The following is a 26,265-nucleotide window of genomic DNA, read 5'->3' on the forward strand; positions in this document are numbered from 1 at the left end:
GACCTGCACTGTCAACAGTGGGACCTTGTATAGACAGGTGTGTCACTGTCCGAATCATGTCGAATCAATTGAATTTACCACAGGTGGACTCCATGTTGTAGAAACATCTCAAGGATGATCAATGCAAAGTTATTTCTATATATTTTTTAAATATATAGATTTGCAAAAATCACTTGTTTTCGCAGAAAAAGTCAAGGGGTCTGAACTTTCTGAATGGACTGTATAGTTATTTTTTAAATCTGTTAAACTTGTAATGTGAACTGTTTTATACAAGATGGATTATTATAGGAATTGACAAAAGTAGATCGTTAGTTTCTGAAAAAAGATATGTCCATTTTCCTAAAGACTGAATAGGACTATAGGTTTATATTTTTACAGTGCTATCAAGATGAGTGCAGCGAGGAGGGGATTTAATGTTTACTCAGTTTACATTCACAATCTCAGTAATAAACAGTTAATAGACTGCGCAGAGTATATTTAAATACCATCTTCCATTATAAAAAAAAGATTGCAGTGTAACCTGTAAGTTGCAACTCTGCCTGAATGTTAGTGAGTCCTGAAGTCGTCTAGATTTTACATATTGCAATGTAAATTGGCCTGATCTGAGCCACCAATAAAATGGATTGGTCACATGAGTTAAGACTAAGGTTCTCAGTTGGTGCAATTTGATGTTGAGTATTGTTTCACAGGCCTTTTGAAATGATTAAATTTCAAATGTGGTACACATGGTCCTGCATCAAAGCACCCATAAAATAACTGTCAATATAGCTTCTTGATGTTCAAAGAATTGTTAGTTTTCACACCAGCAGAATACGATGCCCCCTTCACTGATTAATGAAAAATTTGTGGTATTTGAGAACTTGCAAAAGCCATGCTATTTGCATTAACTTTATACAGATGGACAGACACGTGTACCCAGACCTTTTGTCCCACTTTCGGATGATGTTGGATTTTTTTATTCACATAATACACTGTAAATAAAAACTGAATTTTGTCACATTTTTTTTTTTTTTTTGTGCGGTTTACAGAATAGTGTTGTTTTTACATGGCAGTAGGCTTATCTTCAAACACCATGATTCAATTGGGATTTTGTCAGTTAATTTTTAATTCCAAGGATAGTAGCCATCTTAGTATTAAATACCAGTATCTACCAGCACGTTGCATGAATGAATGCCAAGTGTTAAACCTATTCCAGAATATTCCATAGACATAGACCAGGCAGACTAATTTGTGAGGACTTTGAACACAGTCATCAGTGTTGGCCAGAGCATGCCAGTCTGTCGGTTATGTGTTGAAAGCCTGCCGAAACCGCACCTAGTGTTTCTCAATCCATCAGCTGGCAAATGCCCATAGTGTGACCCTTCACCCAGTGGCATGGATGCTAACTGTTGGGTGGTGGTTAGGACTTCTTTACATACTCATGTGACACCGTAGCAGGGTTGGGGTCAATTCAGAGAGTAAACCAAATTCCTAATTGAAGGGAATTGGAATTTCAGTGTACATCCTGAATTGACCCCAACCCTGTACCATAGCATCTTGGGTGTGTTTAGGGATTGGAAAACACATTATTGCAGAAAGAAATAGACTGGAAAGAGCTGGCACGATTCCCTATTCAGACCATTTCTGTTCTACACAACACATTTCTATCTGAACGTTCTGCAACGTTACATACTCCTGCACAGGCCCCCGATGTGGCACCATGCATTTCCGACCATCTGTTTTTCAGGGTAATGAAACCAATGTCATTTTGCAATTGAGTAAACTATCCCTTTTACAATACTTATCATTTTGTATGGTAAATCCTACAATGTGGTGAAATGAATGTGTTCCTTCCTTGTCGTGGTGATTGGGGAGCAAAACTGAAAAACAGATGGTCGGAAATGCATGGTGCCACATCGGGGGCCTGTAAGGAGGATGTAACGTTGCAGAACGTTCAGATAGAAAGGTATGACAGCAATTTCTGCTTCAGTTGAGTTTCTCTGGCACCATTTTAGCATTTGTGGCACAAATCCCATTCATGGAACTGATATTCACATTTTTCGTGCTTCATGTCCAAGTCATCCAAAAGTATCTCAAATTGATTGTGAAGCTCACTTCTCGATTATTTGAACGTGTGAAAAATGCTGATATCAGTCCCATGACTTGAATGGGACCGCGTGTGGAAACTGCCAGGGAAACTAAACCAGAGCATGGATTGTTGTCACACCTGCATACAGGGTAAGGAAACAAATATTATGCTATGTAGATTGAGTGACAGCGAGGGAAGAAGTGTTTTAAGTTACTTGAGGTAGCGTGCTGGAAACACCATACAAACTTGCGAGGTAAGCCATATAGGCAACAACAAAGAGAAACCATGTTATAAGAACCTCTTATTGTACTTAAACCTACAGAGGTACACTCTGAGAATGCAAATGAATGGATTGTGCCACATGTTTATTTGAAATACTGAGAATAACATTAATCTCAATCCTTTGCCTATTCCTTTTCAAAGGGACATTGACTTACCATAGGCTATATGTCAAAAGGAAAAAACGAACAACATTTAGGCAGTTGCTGGCAAAATATTAGTAACAAATTTGTTTTTCATCTTTGTAGAAGACATTCTATAAAATTCTCTTTACATGGATATTTACATTTAAATTCTGAATACAGCTTTGAGAAGTTAATATTTGAAAAATATTCCTTAAATCTAACATTTGTTTTATTTCCCATTTCCTGGCGAATTGATACGTGTTCAAAAAAAAGTTAATATGAACATTCCATAAAACAGTAGCCTATGCCGGATAAAACAAATGCAACTATACATTCCTTATGGTTCAAGATTGACAGGTTTGATTTTCAGATGGATCCCATTGAGTGAGCGGAGCACCAGCCTTGGAATCATTTTTGGTTTCTTCATTGGGTCCTCGGTCAGCTGATATCGCTTGAGTGTCTGTGCCACCACCACTTTCATCTCATTCATGGCAAAGTTCTGCCCAATGCAGTTTCTATAGCGGGAGAAACGAACATGGACAACATATTGAGTCAGTGAAGTGTTATTTGTACATTTCACCAATGCCAGTCCTGCACAGCGGGCTATTCATTTGAAAGCATTTAGTTGTAGAACTACTATACATTCACCCTATGTAATAAATAAGTTATGCAGTAAGACTATCAAAGGTTTATAGCTCTTTTACATAATAAAACATTACCATATCATCAGACAGAACCTACAGCTCTTTGAAGTGAGTTCAGCCTGTGCCTACTCCACAGACCTATAATAACTACTGTTGTATCAGAGGGGGATGGGATCTAGCCTGATCCCAGATCCGTTTGTGCTATTTTGCTAACTCCTACTTTCATTGTCATGCCAAACAAGACAGTACAAACAGACCTGGGACCATGCTAGACAACATATTTGTCCCCCTCTGACACAACAATTGGGGTTAACATAGTTCGGTTGGATCTAGGTCACAGGCATCAAGGGACCGAAGGGCTCAAAATCCAGTCAGGTGAATGAGTAGCTCTATGCTTCCATCATAGTCCCAGACTACTAATGTGAGAACCAAATCCTGCTGCCAATGCTGCTCTCTTAAATAGTGGCACTGGTGTGGTAACGAACCTCGGGCCGGCAGAGAAGGGGACAAAGGCATGGGGTGATCTTTTTGCAGAGTTCTCGGGCAGAAATCGGAGTGGGTCGAATGCCTACGAGAATACAAAATAAAATAGAATAGTTTATTGAAACAGTGGGAAAGACTGTGCATAGACAATTGGTCCCAAATATGTTGTCTTGTTCATAGTCACTGCAAACATGACCTTTTGAGACGACAAGACAGCACAAACAAACCAGGCTTAGTTAGACAAACTGCCACCAGGCTTTTATAAAGGGGCCTTGAAACAGGTTTCAGTTCCCTATTGTGTATACCCTGAATCTTATAGCGATAGATTAGTAAAAATCAGACCCATGGGCTTACTGCTAGATCACAAGTATTTCATTACAAACTAACTCAGCAACAGCCTCATGTTGTTTCCTGTCAATACTGCAGACCTTGTCCTCTGTGACCAGAAACACAGGATTTTATGATGCATGTTCAGCTGCTCAAGCGAGCATTTCCTCTACTGCTAATCATGAATTATATTAACCCAGTTAAATGTTCATGAGAAAATGGTGTTTATAAAGATGGTGTGCATACGTTAGGATCCTCCCAAACGGTCGCGTTCCTATGAATGCCAAAAATGCTGGTTCCAACAAGACAACCTAGAAGGAGTAAAGAGAGAGAAATTATATTTCCACAGTGTTAGGGCTTGACATCTGTTTTGTTTCCTATGGAAAGTGTGATAATATTGTCCATGCTGCAAAAGGATCCATCCACTGAGGCAGAAAGAGACACTATCTGGCAGAGGTGTGGACTCGAGTCATATGACTTGGACTCGAGTCAGATTCGAGTCACAAATATGATGACTTGAAACTCGACTTTGACTTTAACACCAATGACTCGTGACTTGACTTGGACGTGAGCCCTATGACTCGACCTGACTTGATACCCTCCCCAAGCCCAAATGTTAAAAATGATCCTATTAAAAAAAGTGTGAAGCACATTAACTCTTCATTTAACGGATTACAGTTTGAATCGGACAGCAGCCAATCAAATTGTGCCAGCTGAGAAAAAGTTGTGCCTGGCAGTGCAGAGGAACGTCAGCGGGTGAATTCAGATGGAGCCCTTGGAAAGATGATACCCAAAATGATTATTTTCGGATATAAAGACGATGCTGTATAAAAAAAACGGATTGCAACTTGCAAAACATGCGGGAAGAAAAGTACAGACGGAGGAACAACAACTTCCAACTTTGTTTGACATTTGAAGCTGCACAAAGAACGGTAAGTCAGACCCCTTGACCCCTTATATTAAATATATTAATATATTAAGTCGTGGCTAATATAGCCGACAGCTATATATTTTATTACTTTACTAGTGTGTCATGTAGGCTAACGTAATGTTAAATCAGTGAGCCTCCAGACAGTCAGTGCGGGAAGGTGATCATTGCACCCAAGATTGAGCTACAACTGGATAGGCAGTTGGTAACCTAAATTCTGCCTGATGTTACTGCTGTTCCTAAAACCATTGATATACGTTAGCCTACTGTAGCCACACAGAGAGAGTGTGTGTTAAGGTTGGGCGATTCTGTACAAGCCTACATTGTCCGATCGTATCGATCCTCGATAGTCGATCACTATTGGGGGGAGGGGCTATCCATTTATTTCCATGGAAATATAACGTTTATTTGGAAAGTAATACATATATAGATATTTTTAAAAGCATTCTTGATTTGCGTAAATGTAATATACTAATTATTACTCTTGTTAAAAATATGAAATGGTATTACATTTGGTGAAGAGCATATTATGACTCAAAGTTTAGGATTTGCGACTTGACTTGATGGTCTTGACTTGAGACTTATGACTTGTGAAACCATTAACATTTTTTAAATCTTTATTTAACTAGGCAGGTAGGTTAAGAACAAATTCTTATTTTCAATGACAGCCTAAGAACAATGGGTTAACTGCCTTGTTCAGGGATGGAATGACAGATTTTTTCCTTGTCAGCTCGGGGATTCGATCTTTCAGTTACTAGTCCAACACTCGAACCACTAGGCTACCCTGCCGACCCAAAAGAGCAATGACAATGACTTGGTCGCAACTCTGCTATCTGGACAGACTTTTTGTTTTTGTCAGTAATAAACACGATGAGAAAAACATGGTGAGAATGCTCCAACAGCACCAATTCATTTGATATAAAAAATACTAAGGGCCTGTTTCCAGGACAGAGATTAAGCCTAGTCCTGGACTAAAAAAAAACACTTTAAATGGAGGACCTGCAACGAACATTTTACTTAGTCCAGGACTAGGCTTAATGTGTGTCAAAGAAACTGCCACTAGAAATATATAATTGTTTATGAAAAAGATTAATTAAACAAGTTGCAGTTAGTCTCTACATACTAACTAGTTGGTGACATAATCTCAATGCTATACGGAGAACTGGCTCTGGAGACAAACAAACGTGAGTTAATATTTAATTTGTTATAGCCGGTGACTGAGGAAAAGGTTACGGAGGACTCCATTGCAACCACTTACAGCCTCATTTTAAGGCACAGAGCCATTGTGCATTTAAAACTATATTTAAAAAAGTCCCCCGTCGGCGTGGGTTTGGTTCCGACCTCACTGCCTGTGTGACCCACTCTCCTACCACTATCTCGCCTCAGTCCAATAAAACGTACAAAAAAAGTCCCCTTCGGTACATCACAATGCGACATTTTTTAAATGTACACATTTACCTTCAGGCACAGTCCTCCCATCGAAGAACGTAATGGGTTTGGTTATCTTCCTGGACATCCCAGGTACAGGAGGGTAGAGGCGGAGGGATTCCTTTATGCACATGGTTGTGTACGGTATTTTACTGAGATCTTCCCTGAAGAATACAGAACATTTTCTTTATATCAATTATCTTTTAGTAAACATGTGTGGCTCCAATCTAAGAGGAAATACAGACCTGATTTTCCCTTCCTTTACTCTATCTATATCTTAAATAAAGGAATGGCTTTGGTCACTAGTTCCAAACATGGAGCCTATTGGTTGTTGTGTAGCCCTTAGCTGCAATCAATGACCAAAAGCACCCTATTTGGCCTCATGGTGGAATGTTATTCATATTTTTCATCATTTCATAATTAATAAATAGTACATTTTTTTTAGGAAGAAAATCTGGTGTTTCTATGTCTAACCAGTTTGTTATATTTCAGTCTTCTGTGACGTATATAAAGTGTTATATTGGGATGCAAACTTAAAATGTAATACATTTCAACTCTATATCTGACATAGTACAGGTGTCTTAATTTCTTTAAGCCCATAATCATGTGTGTGAGGTGCATACTTTTGTTTCAAAGTAGATTTGTTTAAGACCACCAAGAAACACTCTGTGTGACCCTGATTTAGACCAGTGCAGTAAATGATCCCCAAAGTAACAAAATAGTAATTTATAAATACTGCAGCTGCGGACTGTAAAATAACCAAATAAAACCTTGAAACTTAAATGCATATCTAACATACACTGCACAGCATGATCTCTGAACAATAAATCTGGACAAAACAGCCTTCCACTCCATGTCACTCTCCTGCAGCCAAATGAATGCATATCTAACATACAACATGACTAGGACAGTAAATCAGGCCCCATATTCATAAAGCATTTCAGAGTAGGAGTGCTGATCTAGGATCAGTTTTGTCTTTTAAATCATCATGAATAAGAAGGGCGGGGGGGGGGGGGGTCAGCATTCCTACTCAGCATTCCTAGATCAGCATTCCTACTCTGAGGCGCTTTATGAATACGGGCCCTGGAGAGTAGAACCTACCATTCCATGGTGTCCCTCCCCTCCAGGGCGCTGATGACCTCATCCCTGCAGATTTGCTGGTGCTCCGGGTTGCAGGCCAGGCTGTACAGGGTCCAGGAGATCCCACTGGCTGTGGTGTCGTGGCCTTCGAACATGAAGGTGTCCACCTCCGCTCGGATAGCCTCATCCGACAGGCCATGCTGGTCCTCGTCCTGGATTGAAAACCATAAGGAACAATCAGATCCTTGCATTAGAGGTTGACTGATTATGATTTTTCAACGCCGATACCGATTATTGGAGGAACAAAAAAGCCAATACCGATTAATCAGAGGATTTTTTAATTTGATTTATTTGTAATAATGAAAATTACAACAATACTGAATGAACACTTATTTTAACTTAATAGAATACATCAATAAAATCAATTTAGCCTCAAATAAATAATGAAACGTGTTCAATTTGGTTTAAATAATGCAAAAACAAAGTGTTGGAGAAGAAAGTAAAAGTGCAATATGTGCTATGTAAGAAAGCTAACAATTAAGTTCCTTGCTCAGAACATGAGAACATATGAAAGCTGGTGGTTCCTTTTAACATGAGTCTTCAATATTCCCACGTAAGAAGTTTTAGGTTGTAGTTATTATAGGAATACCATTTGTATTTCATTAACCTTTGACTATTGGATGTTCTTATAGGCACTTTAGTATTGCCAGTGTAACAGTATAGCTTCCGTCCCTCTCCTCGCTCCTCCCTGGGCTCGAACCAGCAACACAACGACAACAGCCACCATCGAAGCTGCGTTACCCATGCAGAGCAAGGGGAACAACCACTCCAAGGCTCAAAGCGAGTGACGTTTGAAACGCTATTAGCGTGCGCTAACTTGCTAGCCATTTCACTTTGGTTACACCTGCCTCATCTCGGGAGTTGATAGGCTTGAAGTCATAAACAGTGCAATGCTTGGCGCACAACGAAGAGCTGCTGGCAAAACGCACGAAAGTGCTGTTTGAATGAATGTTTACACGCCTGCTTCTGCCTACCACCGCTCAGTCAGATACTTAGATACTTGTATGCTCAGTCAGACTATATGCAACACAGGACACGCTAGATAATATCTAGTAATATCATCAACCATGTGTAGTTAACTAGTGATTATGATTGATTGATATTTTTTTATAAGATAAGTTTAACTAGCTAACAACTTACCTTGGCTTACTGCATCCGTGTAACAGGCAGGCTCCTTGTGGAGTGCAACGAGAGAGAGGCAGGTCATTATTGCGTTGGACTAGTTAACTGTAAGGTTGCAAGATTGGGTCCCCCAAGCTGACAAGGTGAAAATCTGTCGTTCTGCCCCTGAACGAGGCAGTTAACCCACCGTTCCTAGGCCGTCATTGAAAATAAGAATGTGTTCTTAACTGACTTGCCTAGTTAAATAAAGATATATATATAAGATTACATAAAGGTGTAATTATAATTTTTTTAAATAAAAAAAAACAAATCTGCAAAATCGGTGTCCAAAAATACCAATTTCCGATTGTTAGGAAAAATTTAAATCGGCCCTAATTAATCGGCCATTCCGATTAATCGGTCGACCTCTACCTTGCATTGTTGTTCCTTGTTTGGCTTCATTTTATGGAAAAGGTATAACTCACACACCTATAGTGTTACTAGCCTGGTTCCAGATCTGTTTGTGCTCTTTTGCTCATTTTCAAGCCAAGCCATGTTTTTGGCATGACAATCACTAACAAGGAGTTGGATAGCACAAACAAACTGGCACTCAGGCTATAGTGTTACCAGTGGCATGGAAAGATTATAATGAATAGAAAATAAACTCCAGCACACTGGCGATTTTGAGGCTTCGATGAGTTTCTTTTCAAATTGGCTTCATTCAATGACATACTATACCATCGCCAATGGAGCCGTTTTTACCAAATGACCTGATTAGATGACTACATAAATGGCATAATGGTGGATAATAGTTTCGTAGCGTAATAGAGGAGGTGTGACGTACTCGTGCGCAGAGCAGGATATCCAGAAAGTCCAGGTTTCTCTTAGCCTGTATCCTGCCCAGTTCCTTTACGTCCTTCAAGGCTTCTTTTCGCTTTCGTATGATTTCCTCTACAAGCAGAGGGCATCAATCAAATTTGACATCAAATGTATTTTATAAAGCCCTCCCCTTTTTTTTTACATCACAGATGTCACAAAGTTCGATACAGAAACCCAGCATAAAACCCCAAACAGCAAGCAACGCAGATGTAGAAGCATGGTGGCTAGGGAAAAGCTCTCGAGAAACACATCATGGGAGAGCATCAGACATAGCAGGGGCAGCATAGCGCATTCTTAAGACATGGTTATAACATGGTTGAGCCTATAGCTGTACATGAATACAATATGTATAATCTTTGGAAAATACATACAGGCATACTCCACAAGGTGAATGCATACATGCTGCTTTGTCAAATTCATACATGTAAATGTTTTCAGGGCTGAGACCTGCTGGCACAGGGGATTAAGATAATCATTTCAACCTTCATTCACAGAACGCACCTGTATGACTGTGTGCAACATTGCATGCTTTCCTGTATTTGTACCCATGTGGGCTAAGTTGGAAGATCCACTCGCTGTGGTAGGGAAAGATCCGGAAGCGGACATTCACCAGATCACTGAGCTCGTACACAGCCTTGATGTACGCGTTGGTTCCACTGAAACGAGAGAAAAACAACAGAAAAGTATAAGTTACTTCCACTCAATCATTGCTGATAGGCAGGGCCTTGGGTTTTTCCTGATCATGTGATCTGGCCCGAAAACCTCTGGGCCTGTATTCACAACAAGTCTCTGAGTAGGAGTGCTGATCTTGGATCAGGTCCCCTCTGTCTTTATATTCGTATTAATTATGATCTAAAAAGGGAAATCTGATCCTATATCGGCAGTCGTACTCTGAAACTTTAGCGAATACGGGCTCTGGGTTTTAGTTAAAGGACAAGAAAGAAAAGCGTTAGTATTGGGTTGGGGCTTACAATTTATAGAACATTTACGCTGACAAGACAAGATATTCAACATGGGCAGATGTAAATGGCAGATGATGCAGTGGTTAAAAACATTTAACTGACTGACCTCTCTCCCCCTTGCACTGTCTGGCAGTTAGTGTTGGAGCTGAAGGCACACTTCATAATGCTGTCCAGTGTCATGAGGCTCACATGCTCAAATAACTCAAATGACTCGTCGGATTTTGAGTGAGTCTCCCATTTGTCCTGGAGCAGAAAGAGGACAGACATAGTCAACTTGCACAAGTGACATATAGTACATCACTCCCTTATTAAATGACCCCTTTTGCTTGTTCATGCAGAATTTCCCTCCAAATACAGTTGTCAAACTATACAGCATTCTAATACAGTTGGCAGAATATGTAACTTTAACTCTTATGCAATTTGGTTTTTTTTGTATCCAGAAATCCCCCCCCCCCCCCCCCCAAATAAGCTATGGTTGTCAATCTATACAGTAATTAGGGTAGAGCTAACAAAACGCACCAGCATAGTTTTGGCAGAATCAGCCATCAGTTTGACATAGGGCTTTAAAACATCGTAATGGAAGCCAGGGGTCAAGAGTCTTCTGTGGCGGAACCATTTCTGACCTTCAGACACCAGTAAACCATCCCCTAGAGAGACAGAGAGAGAGACAGAGACAGAGAGCATATCCTGAGAAACACATATGTTGCACGTTCATGCAAAATAATAGAACTAAAGAATATTAATTTTAACCATAGCTGTATAATTGCCTAAGTGGCATGGGTCAGAATGTTATTGAAAACCAGAACTGCACCCAAAGGGATGAATATTAGAAAATGCCTATTCTTAAAATATATGCAGTTAAATACATAGAATCTAACTTTGTTGGTTCAATATTTGTAGCATATGTGACTTTGGCAAAGACAATGCAACCTTACCTATCCATGGAATTAGAAATCTATATAAAAGGTCATCTTTGGGCTCTATTAAGAAAGAGAGTGAAACAGGGTATTCTATCACATGTAGTGAGATTCCATAGATAGACATTACATAGATGCAACTAGTTTAAATAATGTGTCTTGTCGTTCCAAAGAGACCAACCTGTTGATGCCAGGATGGTTTTGACATAATCTGGGTGGTGAATATTGAGGAAGGACACAAATGGACCAAACCACATTTGAAATGCAAGGGGGTACGACTCTCCCCATTTGACAACCTTATACATATCGGTCCCATCTTCTTTAAACTGCAAAAAAAAACAGAGAGAACATGCACTTATAAAATAAAGCAACAAATGCACGAGCATGACACACCGAAACTTGCCTCTGAAGCTGACGGTACAATGTTCCACACGGAGGAAACAATTTTGCAGTCACTCAATGTGCACGTTAAAGAAATTCTCATTTGAACCTAACATTACCTCTCGGACATGACCGAAAAGCCAGTGTTTTGGTGGTCCTGGGAATGTCTCGAGCGCCCGAATCCATTCATTCCTTTTCACAATAAGTTTAGAGATTTTAAGAATGACATAGACCAAGCTAAATATTGCAACCAAGTGATGAATGCGATAGGAATCCAGCGTCACTTTTTTCAACGTTTCAAATAACTCCATTGCAATGGACGTCTACCTGCCGACGCTACCATTGACAACTCTTACAACACAAGGTGACGGTCTGGTGAGTGACACAACTGCGAGAAGCAGAAGAGAGTAGGGTGGGTGGTTTGAGGTAATTTACGGGCGGAGTCCCGCCTGCTGGAGATAACAACAGCACTGTCTACCAATTCTTTACCTTGATGTATCTAATTGTTGTTTATTTTTAAATACATGATGTCTTCAAATATTCAGCTCTGCATATATCAGAATCATGTTTTTCCCCTGACAGTTATTATGACTGATTATAGCGCTATATTATCAGAACACACAACCCTGGGGAACCCCAAGAAGAGGACAATGCTGGACAAAATACAACCAAATGTTGGACATTGGCCATCAACCTCTACTATAATATAACTATAGATGATATACTGTAGTCAGGTAGCACATGTTGACTTCCTGTTAACCCTTTGATTGGCTATTCCTCTCTGAAAAACAACATAAAGGCCAAGATCTAGGCCGAAACATTCAGTTTCTAATAGCAATTTGCAATGCAATGGAACCAACATTTCAAATGAAGGCTGACAAGCCTAGTGACTAATGACATGTTCTCACATGGTGATAATGCCTTACAAGAAGCTGCATGCAAACCCGCTGATGGAAAATGGAGATACAGACAAATTTAGTCAAGGGCACCATTTTGTGTCACTGACACCTACACCACAGCCTATGCCTGTTATGCAGGTGAGTGAGGACCCAAAAGCGATTTAACAGAAACAGAGTCTTTTAATGTCCAAACAGGGAAAACATAAATCCTCAATCTTTACAGCAGATGTCCAAACAGGGAAAACATAAATCCTCTATCTTTACAGGAGAGTCCCCCTTCTAGTAGTAGAGGAGAATTGCAGGGCTAGCGGCAACAGACTGCAGGTCCCTTCGGGTAGGCGCGGGCTGTAGAGGACAGAGACACCTGCTCACACGCAGCATCTGATGAAGAGGCAGATAACGACAGGACGGAACAAGGGCAAAGCAAACAAGAATCCGACAAGGACAGAAGCAGAAACAGAGAGAGAAATAGAGACTTAATCAGAGGGCAAAAGAGGGGACAGGTGTGAGAGAGTAAACGAGGTCGTTAGGAGAATGAGGAACAGCTGGGAGCAGGAACGGACAATAGAGAGAGAGAGATAGAGAGAGAGAAAGTAACAGGGACAAGACATGACAATACATGACAATGCCATTGGTTCTGAGGAAACATCTGTGTGGGAGGTGTTCGTAAATGTTTATGTAAAGCATTATTTCTTATTTCTGTTTCATACTGAGTCAACTGTTAGATTTGTAACTTCAGCTTAATTGCCTATAGCTTTAAATTACAAACATTAAGTGGCAGTTTTGGCTTAGGACTGTAGCCTACACATTTTAGAGCAGATTACCTGTGTTTAAAAAAACAAAACAATGCTAAAGTAATCTGCCTCATCAGTGTTTGTAATCATGATCGCTACCTCTGCCATAATTATTGTATTTATGGTTTGGGCCTCATTTCCAACATCAGGTAAGTGTTCGAAATTTACAAAAACATTAATATTGCTCAATACTAGAATTCTCACATATATTGGACTTTATTGAAAATTCACAAGGCTATATATATACAGTGTTTAACCTTATTGTACACTGTTATACAGCCAAACAATTAGTATACAGATGTACCACAGAAACTTAAAAATAGACGTTTTTCGAATACTCACTGATTGAATTCAATTTCAATATTCAAATGTCTCTTTGGACATGCAAATCAGTTTATTCAAATAGGACATGCATTGAGTGATTTGTTTAGACTATTTATGAAGCTGTATTAACATGTTGTTATTGTTTTCTATAGGCATACGAGACATGTACAACTATTTCAATCATCAATCCACACTTTATAAACAGTTCTTTCATGTAATGCTATTGTGCTTCCTTATTGTTTTTAACAATCTGATGTAGGTTCTTCAAGTCCTCTTTGCACACCGCTTGGTAGAAAATTGTTGATACCCTGCATAAGTAATGAAAGTCATCCAGAATCTTTTAGCTGGTTTTACAGTACAAACAATGCTGGTCAGTGCCGCACACAGCTTTTTCATGAGGATAAAAGTGGCCGACATCGCCTTTCCAAAGATTTATGGCATAGAAAGAGTGTTTCAAGGAATCGTTCACTGGTAATCAGCCCTTTTACAGAGAAGGATCAAGGAATATACTCATGTGAATTGTATAAAAATGACAAGATGACATATGGATTGTCCACATCAGTTGTTCTTGAAAAAGGTTAGTGAGCTTATTATAATTGGAGATAATTTGCAAGCAGATTGATCGTCTACACTAAATTTGTTTACAGCTCACCCTAACCATCTATCTCTTTATTTAGAATCTCACATGCCAGTAATAACCGCTGTGCCAGGCAGTGGCTTTATGCATGAAGTAACAAAGAATGTGATTACCAGCACATATTACTCACTTGACTCCGCTCTGAACAACACCACCAACAAAAGAATAGGTGAGAACCAAAAGTTTTGAGTAGTTCTTAAATCCCAATCTCATTGACCTTCCACAAGTTCAATAACTTCAACAGGATTGACAGATACTTCACTACCAGCATTTTCTGTAGTAACACTACACAACACTGTTGCCTCTTTTACAGACAATGGGCCTACTCCTTCAGGTAACCGAGAAACTCAGTGGCTGGCATCAACAGTAGCTGGAATCTCTGCAGCTGTGTGCCTTTTCCTTGTTGTACTGGCACTGTTTATATTATGCCATTTCAAATGGAGAATACTTACAGGCAGGATAAATATTCCATATTGTTATCTTTGAAGATTAATACCATTTTTTGGAGATGGTATGCAGTTTGTAGCCCTATCTGTTTTAATGGGATTACTTAAAATAAAAATAAATGTGTGTCTGTTTGTTCAAATGTTTAAGCTTCTGCCAATCAACTTCTCTTTGGTGGCCAGTGGACCAACTTTGTAAGTTATCTTATCTAGCCGACATTACTATTATTATTCTTGTTAAAACGATGATGATGATAATTAGTTGCACAGCAGTATGGTATTATGCGCATTCATCTATGCATCTCCTTTCAACAGGAGAAAGAACCTACACTTGTTTATTCATCCTTGGTTATCAGGAGACTCCAACCGAGAGATGACATCATAAATGACAATGAGTGTGTGCACAGTCATATCAGGGTCTAGGAACTAAGAATGATACTACTTTGATGAGAGGAGTAATAAATAGCTTAAATCAAGTTTTTTTTCCATTGTGCTCAGGCACACAAAATTCCAAAAAGGCCTACTATTGTTATTGGGAATTATTTGCAGGCTTTTGAATGGTTGGTTTTATATAATCACATTATTGCATGACCTTTTGTTTGTACTTCAAATTTGTATTGCACTGTGTCAAAAACTTCTGTACTTTTAACCTTTAAACCACTGTAAAAAAAAAAAAAAAGAAAACAAAGAAAGTCTGCTCTATATCTCAAAAAGCATAAAGCCTGTGTATTTAGATATCAATACAAGTCATTTGTGACAAAATTTTAAACAAGTTGCTGAAATGTGACATTTTGAACTCATCATCGAGCCACTGAGTTGCTTTCAGAACAATCTACAACATTACCGTTCTTGAATGCCCCATGCTCCAACCCGCTGCGAAATGCGCGGATCTGGGTGACGAGCTAGATAATAACTAGCTATTCCTCTATCACACGGGCTCAATCAACTCAGTTCTGTCACTGCTGATAGTGGCATATGTGTAGCGGTTGCTTTTGAACGTTTGTTTGGAGTTTCCTAGCTAGCTAGTTTCAATTTAACCTTACTTAGCTATGAGCTAACGTTAGCTAGGTTGCAAGTTAGCTTGAGGTGGTGCAGTGCAGTTTGGGAAGGAAGAAGCAGATACGCGACAGTTTAAGGACAAATATAAGGCAAGTTTAGTGCATTTAGCGTTATTTCGCAGTAACTATCTTATCGGTGAGTTGTAATACTTTCTGGCTGTAGTTTATTTGGCTGGCTAGCTAACTGGCTAGCTAACTTTGTTTGAATAAAATTAGCTACTGTCTGTCTAAACTAGCCTGCTAACTTAGCCAGTCAGGAAAGTTGGATAGGTTAGAGATGCATTCACGAAAAATACATGTTCATAGTCACTGGTAGTCTGTAACACGATGTGTTTTCATTTTTTCCATTGAACTAGTTAACGTTACCTGTCTGACACTGACGTGTGATGGAGGCCCCACCAGTCTCAGTGCTGCCCATCACGGGTGGCACAATCAACATGATGGAGTACCTGCTGCAAGGTGAGTCTGCCTAGGTCGGAATTCTAGCGTCACCATTAGGGCAGGCATACCTATTTGAATTCTGTATTTGGGTGTCTGAAGTGTAAATATTGCAATGAAACAGGCAGGGAGCAGGTCTCGAACCCTCAACCTTCTAACCCGAAGTCCAGCACGCTATCGATTGTGCCCCAAAAGCATGCTCATGTGGCAGAGTCAATATCCGCGCTTATAAACCCAGGGTCGTTACACTACTCCCTCCTTTCAAAGAGCGCGTCCGATCCCACTTCTGACACCAATGTAATGACACAGGGAGCAGGTCTCGAACCTTCTAGTCCGAAGTCCAGCGAGCTATCGACTGTGTCGCAAAAGCATGCTTGAGTGGCAGAGTAGAAATCCGCGCTTATAAACCCTCCTTTCAAAGAGCGCTTCCTCACGCTAGCTTGCGACTCTACGTCTTATAGGAACGCACTCACTGGCCAAGCACTGTCATGCATGCAAGGTCCGATCCCATTTCTGACACCAATGTAATGACACAGGCAGGGAGCAGGTCTCGAACCTTCAACCTTCTAGTCTGAAGTCCAGCGAGCTATCGACTGTTGCAAAAGCATGCTCGAGTGGCAGAGTAGATATTCACGCTTATAAACCCAGGGTCGTTACACTATGTTAAGGTGAAGACCCCATACCAGCTCCTGTGCTGTGGCTTGGTCAACTTGGTCAACTCAGTTGCAATTCACAAATTGAAAAGTACAGTCTGTTTCCATTGAGGCCTTTTATGTTTTTGAATTGGCATTTCAATTCACTCTAAAAAGTCAAAATGACAAGTTACCCTGCTTTTAAGTTACTCTTGTAAATGTAAACATTGCTGACACTGTTCTGTCATGTCGCCACTCAAGGCAGCGTCTTGGACCAGGCCCTCGAAAGCCTATTGCACCGCCTCCGGGGCCTTTGTGACAACATGGAACCTGAGACATTCGCCGACCATGAGCTGGTCTACCTCCTGAAGGGCCAGCAGGGAAACCCATTCTTGCTACGTGCCCGCCGCTCCCTCTCCCACCCAACAGTTCCCTGGCACCTGCGCTACCTGGGCCAGCCGGAGGTGGGTGACAAGTCCCGCCACGCGCTGGTTCGCAACTGTGTGGATGTGGCCACCTCGCACAGCCTGCCCGACTTCCTCAACGAAATGGGCTTCCGCATGGACCACGAGTTCGTAGCCAAGGGCCACATTTTCCGTAGAGGCGTGCTCAAAGTGGTGGTGAGTAAACTGTCACGCATCCTGGTCCCTGGGAATACAGAGAACACTGAGCCGCTGTCACTCTCCTACCTGGTGGAGCTCAGTGTGTTGGCCCCCGCGGGCCAGGATACCATGTCGGAGGACATGCGCAGCTTTGCTGAGCAGCTCAAGCCCCTAGTTCACCTGGAGAAGATTGACCCCAAGAGACACATGTAAGAAGGGGTGTGTTAAGATGTTGTAAGTGGCTATTGGCAGTCATGGACAAAGTGGAGTTTTTATTAAAATGTATTTTTTGGGACTTAATTTTGTATGATTCCTATAAGAAAGTGCTTTCCCACAGTCCTTTGTCTCTGTGAAGGAACTCTATATCTCACCATCTGTCATTAGGATGTTAGTAGTGTTTGAAAAGGACTTCACAAGAGGATTGACACAGCCAACATGGACGATGTGACAAATGAGGCTTTGAATGAGTCAATAAATAACAATATCTATTTAGTGCTGAACATTGGTTTTGTGTGATGCTGATAGTGCTTTGTTCTGTGTTGGATATGTTTCCAGAAATGCACAGCTATAGTGTTTATTAAACATGATTTTTCTCAACTCAACTGTGTCCTCTTGGTTTGCAGCACTCAACAGATGCGGGTGCAGCAGTTCACAACACTGGAATGGCCCAGCAATTGGCCCAGCGTTGTCCGGTGTTGGCCAGTGTAAGCCGTCATTTTAAATAAGAATTTGTAACTGACTTGTGTAGTTTAAAAAAAATAGCCACTTACAGGAGCAATTGGGTATGCCTTGCCTAAGGACACATCGACAGATTTTCAACTGGCTCGTGAAATCAAACCAGCGACCTTTCGGTTACTGGCCCAACAATTGGGTATGCCTTGCCTAAGGACACATCGACAGATTTTCAACTGGCTCGTGAAATCAAACCAGCGACCTTTCGGTTACTGGCCCAACGCCCATACCTGCCGCACCATCATTCCAGCTCTCATACCTGCCGCACCATCATTCCAGCTCTCATACCTGCCGCACCATCATTCCAGCTCTATTAATAACAGTTATGTCTGCAACACTCCCCAACGTTTGTCTTCTACATGTGACCCTGTTGACAGGTGCCATTTCCATCGTTTACCACTAGGGAGCTCTCCTACTCTATATGTGCAAACCCGGCCTTTCTGGTTAGAGCCAGTTATATCTGCACCTCCGATCATCTACACAGGAGCTGTGGTTGCCATGGTAATAATTAGCCACGAGTTCTGCACATCTCATCCCACAACTCTAATTAGCTTTTTCAATTGCTTAATTATACATATACCTGTGAAAGCTTTCCCTTTCTTCTTCTCACAAAAGCATTGATTTCCCTTCCCCTCTCATTTCTCTTAACCCATTAGTACCTCAATGGCAACCTAAGCGGAGGGAGGCTCTTGTATGTACAAGACTTGAGGCCTCCGGTTGTATAATCTACAGTTATTTCAAAATGGTCTTGTCTCCATTGTATCATCTCCATTCTTGGCTAGAGATCAGTTTTCCGCTGATGCCCTCCTATATACAGTGCATTCGGAAAGTATTCAGACCCCTTCACTATTTCCACATTTTGTTACGTTACAGCCTTATTCTAAAACTGATTACATTATTTTTTTTCCTCGGTGTACACACTACCTCAGCATGACAAAGCGAAAACAGGTTTTTAGAAATGTTTGTACATTTATTAAAACGCTTTGTTTCCAGACCCTTTGCTATGAGACTTGAAAGTGAGCTCAGGTCCATCTTTGAGATGATTCTACAATTTGGTTTGAGCACCTGTGGTAAATTCAATCGATTGGACATGATTTGGAATGGCACACCTGTCTATATAAGGTCCCACAGTTAGAGCAAAAACCAAGCCATGAGGACGAAGGAATTGTTCGTAGAGCGCCGAGACCGGATTGTGTTGAGGCACAGATCTGGGGAAGGGGTACAAAAAATGTATTCAGTATTGAAGGTCCCCCAAGAACACAGTTGCCTCCTCCATTATTAAATGGAAGAAGTTTAGAACCACCAAGACTCTTCCTAGAGCTGGCTGTCCGGCCAAACTGAGCAATCGGGGAGAAGGGCCTTGGTCAGATGGTGACCAAGAACCTAATGGTTACTCTGACAGAGCTTCAGAGTTCCTCAACCATCTCTGCAGCTCCACCATTCAGACCTTTATGGTAGAGTGGCCAGGCGGAAACCACTCCTCAGTAAAAGGCACATGACAGCCCGCTTGGAGTTTTCCAACAGGCACCTAAAGGACTCTCAGACCACGAGAAACAAGATTCTCTGGTCTTATGAAGCCAAGATTGAACTCTTTGGCCTGATTGCTTAGCGTAACGTCTGGAGGAAACCTGGCTTCACTGAAGCAATGGTGCATGGTGGTGGCAGAATCATCCTGTGGGGATGTTTTTCAGCGGCAGGTATTGGGAGACTAGTCAGGATTAAGGGAAAGAGGAACAGAGCAATGTACAGAGAGATCCTTGATGAAAACCTGCTCCAGAGCACTCAGGACCTCAATCTGGGGCAAAGGTTCACCTTCCAACAGGACAACGACCCTAAGCACACAGCCAAGACAATGCAGGAGTGGCTTTGGGATAAGTCTCCGTAATGTCCTTGAGTGGCCCAGCCAGAGCCTGGACTTGAACCCGATTTGAACATCTCTGGAGAGACCTGAAAATAGCTGTGCAGCGACACTCCCCATCCAACCTGACAGAGCTTGAGAAGCAGAGAAGCAGAGAAGAATGGGAGAAACTCCCCAAATACAGGTGTCCCAAGCTTGTAGCGTCATACCCCAAAATGCTTGAGGCTGTAATCGCTGCCAAAGGTGCTTAAACAAAGTACAGAATAAAGGGTCTGAATACTACAGTACCAGTCAAAAGTTTGTACACTCGGTGTCACCAGCAGAGCACAATCACACCACCTCCATGTTTCACGGTGGGAACCACACATGCGAAGATCATCCGTTCACTGCAGTTGGAACCAAAAATCTCAAATTTGGACTCATCAGACCAAAGGAAAGATTTCCACATGTAATGTCCATTGCTCATGTTTCTTGGGCCAAGCAAGTCTCTTCTTCTTGTTGGTGTCCTTTAGTCATGGTTTCTTTGCAGCAATTAGACCATGAAGGCCTGATTCATGCAGTCTCCTCTGAACAGTTGATGTGTCTGTTACTTGAACTCTGAAGCATTTATTTGGGCTGCAATTTCTGAAGCTGGTTACTCTAATAAACGTATCCTCTGCAGCAGAGGTAACTCTGGGTCTTCCATTCCTGTTGCGGTCCAGTTTCGTCATAGCACTTGATGTTTTTTGCGACTGCACTTGAAGAAACTATGGAAGTTGTTGACATTTTTCGCATTGACTGACCTTCATGTCTTAAGGTAATTATGGACTGTCGTTTCTCTTTACTTATTTGAGCTTTTCTTGCCATAATATGGACTTGGTCTTTTACCAAATAGGGCTATCTTCTGTATACCACCCCTACATTGTCACAACACGACTGATTGGCTCAAATGCATTAAGAAGGAAAGATATTCCACTTTTAACAAGCCAAACCTGTTAAATGCATTCCAGGTGACGATCTAATGAAGTTGGTTGAGAGATTGCCATGAGTGTGCACACCTGTCATCAAGGCAACGGGTGGCTACTTTGAAGAATCTAAAATATATTTTCAACACTTTTTTTTGGTTACTATATAATTCCATAAGTGTTATTTCGTAGTGTTGATGTCTTGATTTAGTTTTTTACTTACCCATAGTCAGACAAACTCATGGTTGCCATTTTTTATCTCTGCGTGCAGTTTGCATATCATTAGCTTAGCACATTTGCCTGAATTCTCCTGGTATAGTAGCCAGCTGTGGTGAAATAGACATTCTAACTACTCAGAAGCTGGGTGGTTGGTCATGTATAATCTTACAAAGCTAAACATACTGTCGTCATCTATATTTTATAAATGTGTTACTTCTACTCATCGAAAGAAATAAGATTCTATCCACCTCCTTATTCATTCTCCGTTGCAGTATAGAGATTACAAAGTTGTATCTATCCCATTATGGTGTCTGTGAGCGCACAGGCAGTGCCATTGAGACCGATAATGCAAAAGTAGGTAAGTAGAATAATGACCTAAATTGTGAAATCTCGCAGGGCACAGTATTCCATGTCCCTGCTTCAACTGAGCAGGCAGTTCAATGTCAAGTGACCCTGTGTGTGAAGTGGTGACTGAAAGGAGGGTTTGGGAAGCAGGTGGCTGTCTACTCCTTGAGTTATTGGCATGTCAGGGTTGGTGAGCAGTTTGACGTTTTATTGTCATGAATCAGAACAGCGATTTCGGCTAGATGGGCCAGCTGCAAAGTCTAAATTGTCTGGTAAAAATTAATGAAAATAAAAATGGCCTTTTCGGCCGTAATTTAAGGTTAGGGTTAGGCATTAGGGTTAGGGCCTGCCTTACAACATGTCTGTCTCCACTTCCATTTAGTCTGTTTGTAATTATTCAAATACAGCCCTTTTCTGTGCACAGTATTCCATAGTGGCTGATTTATCAATTAAAGTACAAGATAGAGACACAGCCCTTCTTGCCACTTTGACCAACAACCAAAACCAGAGTCATGGCCCTAAGGAGTCTGGTGTTTCTTGTTGCCTATAAAGTGAATTATATATTAAAGAAGCAGATGCCTCTTGCCCAGGGCTGTTTATGTCCAGCCCATCATACACATTCTGCTGGCTTTTTTCCACTTAAACTTGTGTTTAGTAGCCTGATCTCTGGTCATGATTCCCCCCATCCTACCCTGGGTACCTCTCCTCCGCGCTGCCTGGAGAGCCCAGCCAGTCTAATCAGCTGCTTGGCATCGGGCCCTCTCAGCCATTGTGGATCCTGCCAAGCAATGGCGTCTTCTTGTGCTAGTGAGTGATTTAACTCACTGTTGGAGGCAGAGGCCAAGCGATGGAGCCTCAGTTTCTTAGAAAATAGAATACAGAGTCCCTCCTAAAAAACAGATTAGACAAGGAGATAAATGTAGTAGCATGACCTCTTGGGTTGCACACAGTCAATAGTAATGCTCATCATGTGTAGTCAGTAGTAAAGCGTATCGCAATCTGTGGCTCAGCAGAAGGTTATGGGCATCTCATAGACTACCCTTTTTAAGAAATATGAATCGTATTAATCGAGGATTGTCAGGATGTTCTTGCAGATAATGTACTTATATGCCCATTGTAGAGGAGCATGGACATTAGCATGACCTTTCCTCTCCTCAACTTCCTCTGCATGACTTCCTCTGCATGACTCTAATAAATGTGAAATCAATGCGTATTCCCCAATGCCATGTTCATGTATTTGACAACCAGAACACACATCTATGCCACCTTACCATCTTCTGCCACCCAAAGAAACAGCCTAGTATGGGAGAATCCTCAAATAGAGTTGTATCATCCAGACAGTGTTTAATTTGTAAATAGGATTAAGCGGGCCAGTATCGCATTAGTTAAACCTCTCACTGTCGGAGCCCTCGAAACAGAGAGAAGCTGTTACCTGCGCTCCACTTTTTCCCCTCTCCTTTCCATTCTGCTGCATTCCGTCTTAATTATAGCCTCTTGGCTCCACTCATCTCTGTGCCTCTGAGCATTATGTTCATACCAGGTAGGGCCCGTGCCAAGATCTGTGCCACAATAAGCCTGACTCCTTGCCCAGGGCAGGAAGTATTTAAGTCAGCCTAAGTTGGGCCGGTGCCATGTAGGGGGTGAAATCCAGACTTGCCTACTCAGGAACATTCTTGATACTTGCAAAGGAGCCTTTCTCCTTCCTGTGTCATTGGGAGCCCATATGCTTGGTGAGGGAGGCGAACTGTGACTGAAGAGGAGGGAGGCGTTTTCCTAGGACGAACATTGGTCTCCCCAGGGCCTCCTTGTGGCTCCTCCAACTTCCAGTCTTCCACTCACCCCAGTACCACCAGAGCGACAGGGGTACATGGCTCACTTATGTAAAGTTGTGAGGTTACTGGAGGTGGGAGGAGGAATGATGGGTGGGTCTTGGCTGTGGGGAAGTGGGAGGGAACCCTTTTATTTATTTATATTTTTTGTAAGTGAATGAAATTCCACTGAGTGCTTCTTCGGTGTGTCAGTGAAAGAAATTGTTTGTTGTGGTGAACAGGCTATTCTAAGGTCAGCCCCAGAGAACGCCTGCAACCAGCCCTCCTGCCTCGGAATGTCTGATATGGGGACCAGTGTAAAGCAGCCTGCCTGGCTACGTCTCCTGACAGTGACAGGGCCTCCCTCTGTCTCTCCACCTCTTCCTGGCCTTCCCTCTTCTCCCTCCTTAGGTGTGGTCCTCTTTCAAGCCTCTGGATTGGGCGCACTGTCTCTCATCACCTCTGATTAGTTTGTTCTTTGTCTGAGTAGGTGTTCTTGTTGTGAGACATGTTATGCAATGCTGGCCAAAACTCTGTAGCTTGGAAATGGTAACTTTTCAGTTTCTGTGAAGAGTGGATGTCCACACCCTGCAAAAATCTTAACTAGCATAGTAAAACAAAAATCCCCATAAAATCTTTCTGTTAAGGTAGAGATACAGTATCCATTTTTTTGTTGTTGCACGGGCTGCGTCTCAATCAACACCATCTGTTGATGCCGGCCTTCATCATCTGCGGTGAAAGGTGGCGGAGCTACAGCGGTATTTGTCAGACCAGGAGACATCCTGAAAATCGGTCTTCTCACGAAAACCTCTGTAGCGTCCGAATGGTTTGACCTACTAACTATTATGACCCATCTATGGAAAGGTGAGACTCTCACGAACACGTTGGTTGTTTTGCTCTAGGATGCCCACAAGACTAGTCTGAAGAAATGGGGTTCAATAATAATAATTTCTTGATTTTATATATCTCCGATATAGGACAGACACTTCAAAACAAACTTGCTTTTGATTTATTATATTTATATTATTTATCTGTTTATCCATGTATGAATCTGTTATTCAATGCGGTTCTATGGGTTAACAGCAGTAAGGCCAAATTCAATGTTTAATCAAATGTAATTATTTGTTATTTTTTTATATCTAAATGGGCCTTACATTTCTAACTCAAATTGCTAAATGATCCTTGGTGTGACCATCTTAAAACAATTCCTTATGTTAGCTTAGTTATTTAAATTAATATGAATAAAATTATTTTATGTTCAGAGGTTTTCCTCTGTATTAGCAATATAATATTATAACTGTGTTTAACTGGATGTGCAATATTTATTATACTGTGACACACATCCTTCCAACTCACGCATGTGCTACAATTGGCATGTACAATTTCACAACTGTGACTGCATTTTGTAGACATGACTGTGCAACTTTAAATGTACTTACTGTAGTAGGTGTGCTGGGTGGGGATTTGGTAGACAATCTCAGTTTGTGCTTTAAATAGATGTTTTTGTGGGCTGGGATCTTTGTGGCCACTTATATCACTCAAGGAATATGTGAGCGCGCATAGTTTTTTTTAATGTGTGTGCTGTCGGTCCCTCAAGTAAACAATGCTATTCGATCCACCATCTAGAATTGTCCTCAGAACAAAAGCTTCTGCCAAAAACCTTTAATCATGGGTACAATGATGTAGAACGTTGTTAACCCCTTTTACATAACAAATAAATTAAATGTGAAGTAATTCACAGGTGTGTGTATGTAGCAATGACTGTGGGTTGGTAGTGTTGGCCTACCTATCTCATAACTGGTGCGTGCAGACATTCCGTAATGGCCACGATATTGCCCAACTACTCACCTGATCCTGGGTTGGTTACACTAGACAATGGGCGGCAAGCCAACATGCAGTCTACAGGTCCACACCCTAAACAATTTCAAGATGGAAGATGACATTTTATTCCTGACGAATGACATTTTTTTTTAAAAACTCAGATATTTAAAAGTCACTGCCCTAATCCTGAATCTATCCTGTATTCTATTGAACACTGTCTTTAATGAGCAACCCATGTACAGTCAATTAGATGTGTCCATGTGTGTAATAACTGTCATAGAATTGTAAAGCAAGTTTGATTTATTTGGTGAAAAGTACAGTATATGGGTCAGATATGTTGCACAGCGTTTGGGTATATGTTTTCCATTCCTGTGTGGTAAAAAAATACATTATGGGTTAGGCAGCCCCTTATGTCTATTTTTACTTTTCTGGTTTTATGTAGTTTATAGGGCTAGTGTCTGTTTTTCAAAAACCACTGACCCATATGTTTTGAGTTAGACAACGAGAATGAACACCAGGGTGTCTGATTTCTCTATTACCCTGACTGTTACATTTGGCAAGTCTGGATTACTCATGATGTAAATACCCCAAGTCTGGATTACTCATGATGTAAATACCCCAAGTCTGGATTACTCTTTGGTTTTGTTCACCCTCGACTATTACTGTCAATGGCAAATGTGTGACGCAGACGCACCACCAATACAATTATAAATTCTCAGTCAAAATAAAGGATACCACGTTGATTACACCATTCATCTGAATTAACCCCTTATGCCATACATTGGGCCAATGGACAACGTGGTCTGAAACACGATAGCCAATCGGCATCTAAGCAACTGAGCAATGTGCCCGCCCAGCTGTCAATTTGATACATGAGGAGGCGGCAGCATACAGTGAGGCATGGTCGGAATCCCCTCGGTCAATGTAGCAATCTGGTAGTTATGCACACATGGGTCAAACGCGCTGCCACTGGGAGTCTGACATCCTCAACAGTCATGCCTGCCGTGTAGAAAGAAACAGGCTGCTGTAACGCATCGAAGCTTGGCAAA

The 26,265-nt window shown here is 41.3% G+C and overlaps 2 protein-coding genes across 3 annotated transcripts; one reads left to right on the forward strand and one right to left on the reverse strand.

Moving 5' to 3' along the window:
• Nucleotides 1–2,412: 2,412 nt before the first annotated feature.
• On the reverse strand, nt 2,413–12,051 carry LOC124005494 (cytochrome P450 4B1-like). The gene is made up of 12 exons (XM_046314805.1): nt 11,782–12,051; nt 11,463–11,607; nt 11,300–11,344; nt 10,884–11,011; nt 10,471–10,607; nt 9,904–10,058; nt 9,368–9,474; nt 7,384–7,574; nt 6,313–6,446; nt 4,173–4,237; nt 3,602–3,684; nt 2,413–2,987 (listed from the first exon to the last, which is right to left on the reverse strand). The coding sequence occupies exons 1-12, from the start codon at nt 11,971–11,973 to the stop codon at nt 2,810–2,812; spliced, it is 1,560 nt and encodes a 519-aa protein (XP_046170761.1). The 5' UTR covers nt 11,974–12,051; the 3' UTR covers nt 2,413–2,809.
• A 3,536-nt stretch (nt 12,052–15,587) lies between these two features.
• On the forward strand, nt 15,588–18,086 carry LOC124004618 (mediator of RNA polymerase II transcription subunit 18). Of its 2 annotated transcripts, none has more exons than XM_046313262.1 (3): nt 15,588–15,953; nt 16,174–16,276; nt 17,149–18,086. In XM_046313262.1, exons 2-3 carry the CDS (start codon nt 16,204–16,206, stop codon nt 17,700–17,702), a joined length of 627 nt encoding a protein of 208 aa, XP_046169218.1. In that variant the 5' UTR covers nt 15,588–15,953; nt 16,174–16,203; the 3' UTR covers nt 17,703–18,086. The 2 variants fall into 2 exon arrangements, with proteins under 2 accessions (XP_046169218.1, XP_046169217.1); XM_046313261.1 differs by having other exon boundaries at nt 15,590–15,907.
• Nucleotides 18,087–26,265: the final 8,179 nt, after the last annotated feature.

This window comes from Oncorhynchus gorbuscha, linkage group LG19, assembly GCF_021184085.1.
Source record: "Oncorhynchus gorbuscha isolate QuinsamMale2020 ecotype Even-year linkage group LG19, OgorEven_v1.0, whole genome shotgun sequence".
NCBI classification, from domain to species: domain Eukaryota; kingdom Metazoa; phylum Chordata; class Actinopteri; order Salmoniformes; family Salmonidae; genus Oncorhynchus; species Oncorhynchus gorbuscha.

Bases quoted from the DNA above. Each gene is read 5' to 3' on its own strand.
- LOC124005494 (XM_046314805.1), bottom strand. From the start codon at position 11,973: ATGGAGTTATTTGAAACGTTGAAAAAAGTGACGCTGGATTCCTATCGC. The intron at 10,059-10,470 runs GTCAGTCAGTTA...CTCTCGTTTCAG, and splicing joins ACAGTGCAAGGGGGAGAGAG to TGGAACCAACGCGTACATCA. The intron at 6,447-7,383 runs GTAGGTTCTACT...TGTATTCTTCAG, and splicing joins GGGAGGGACACCATGGAATG to GGAAGATCTCAGTAAAATAC.
- LOC124004618 (XM_046313262.1), top strand. From the start codon at position 16,204: ATGGAGGCCCCACCAGTCTCAGTGCTGCCCATCACGGGTGGCACAATC. The intron at 16,277-17,148 runs GTGAGTCTGCCT...TCGCCACTCAAG, and splicing joins GATGGAGTACCTGCTGCAAG to GCAGCGTCTTGGACCAGGCC.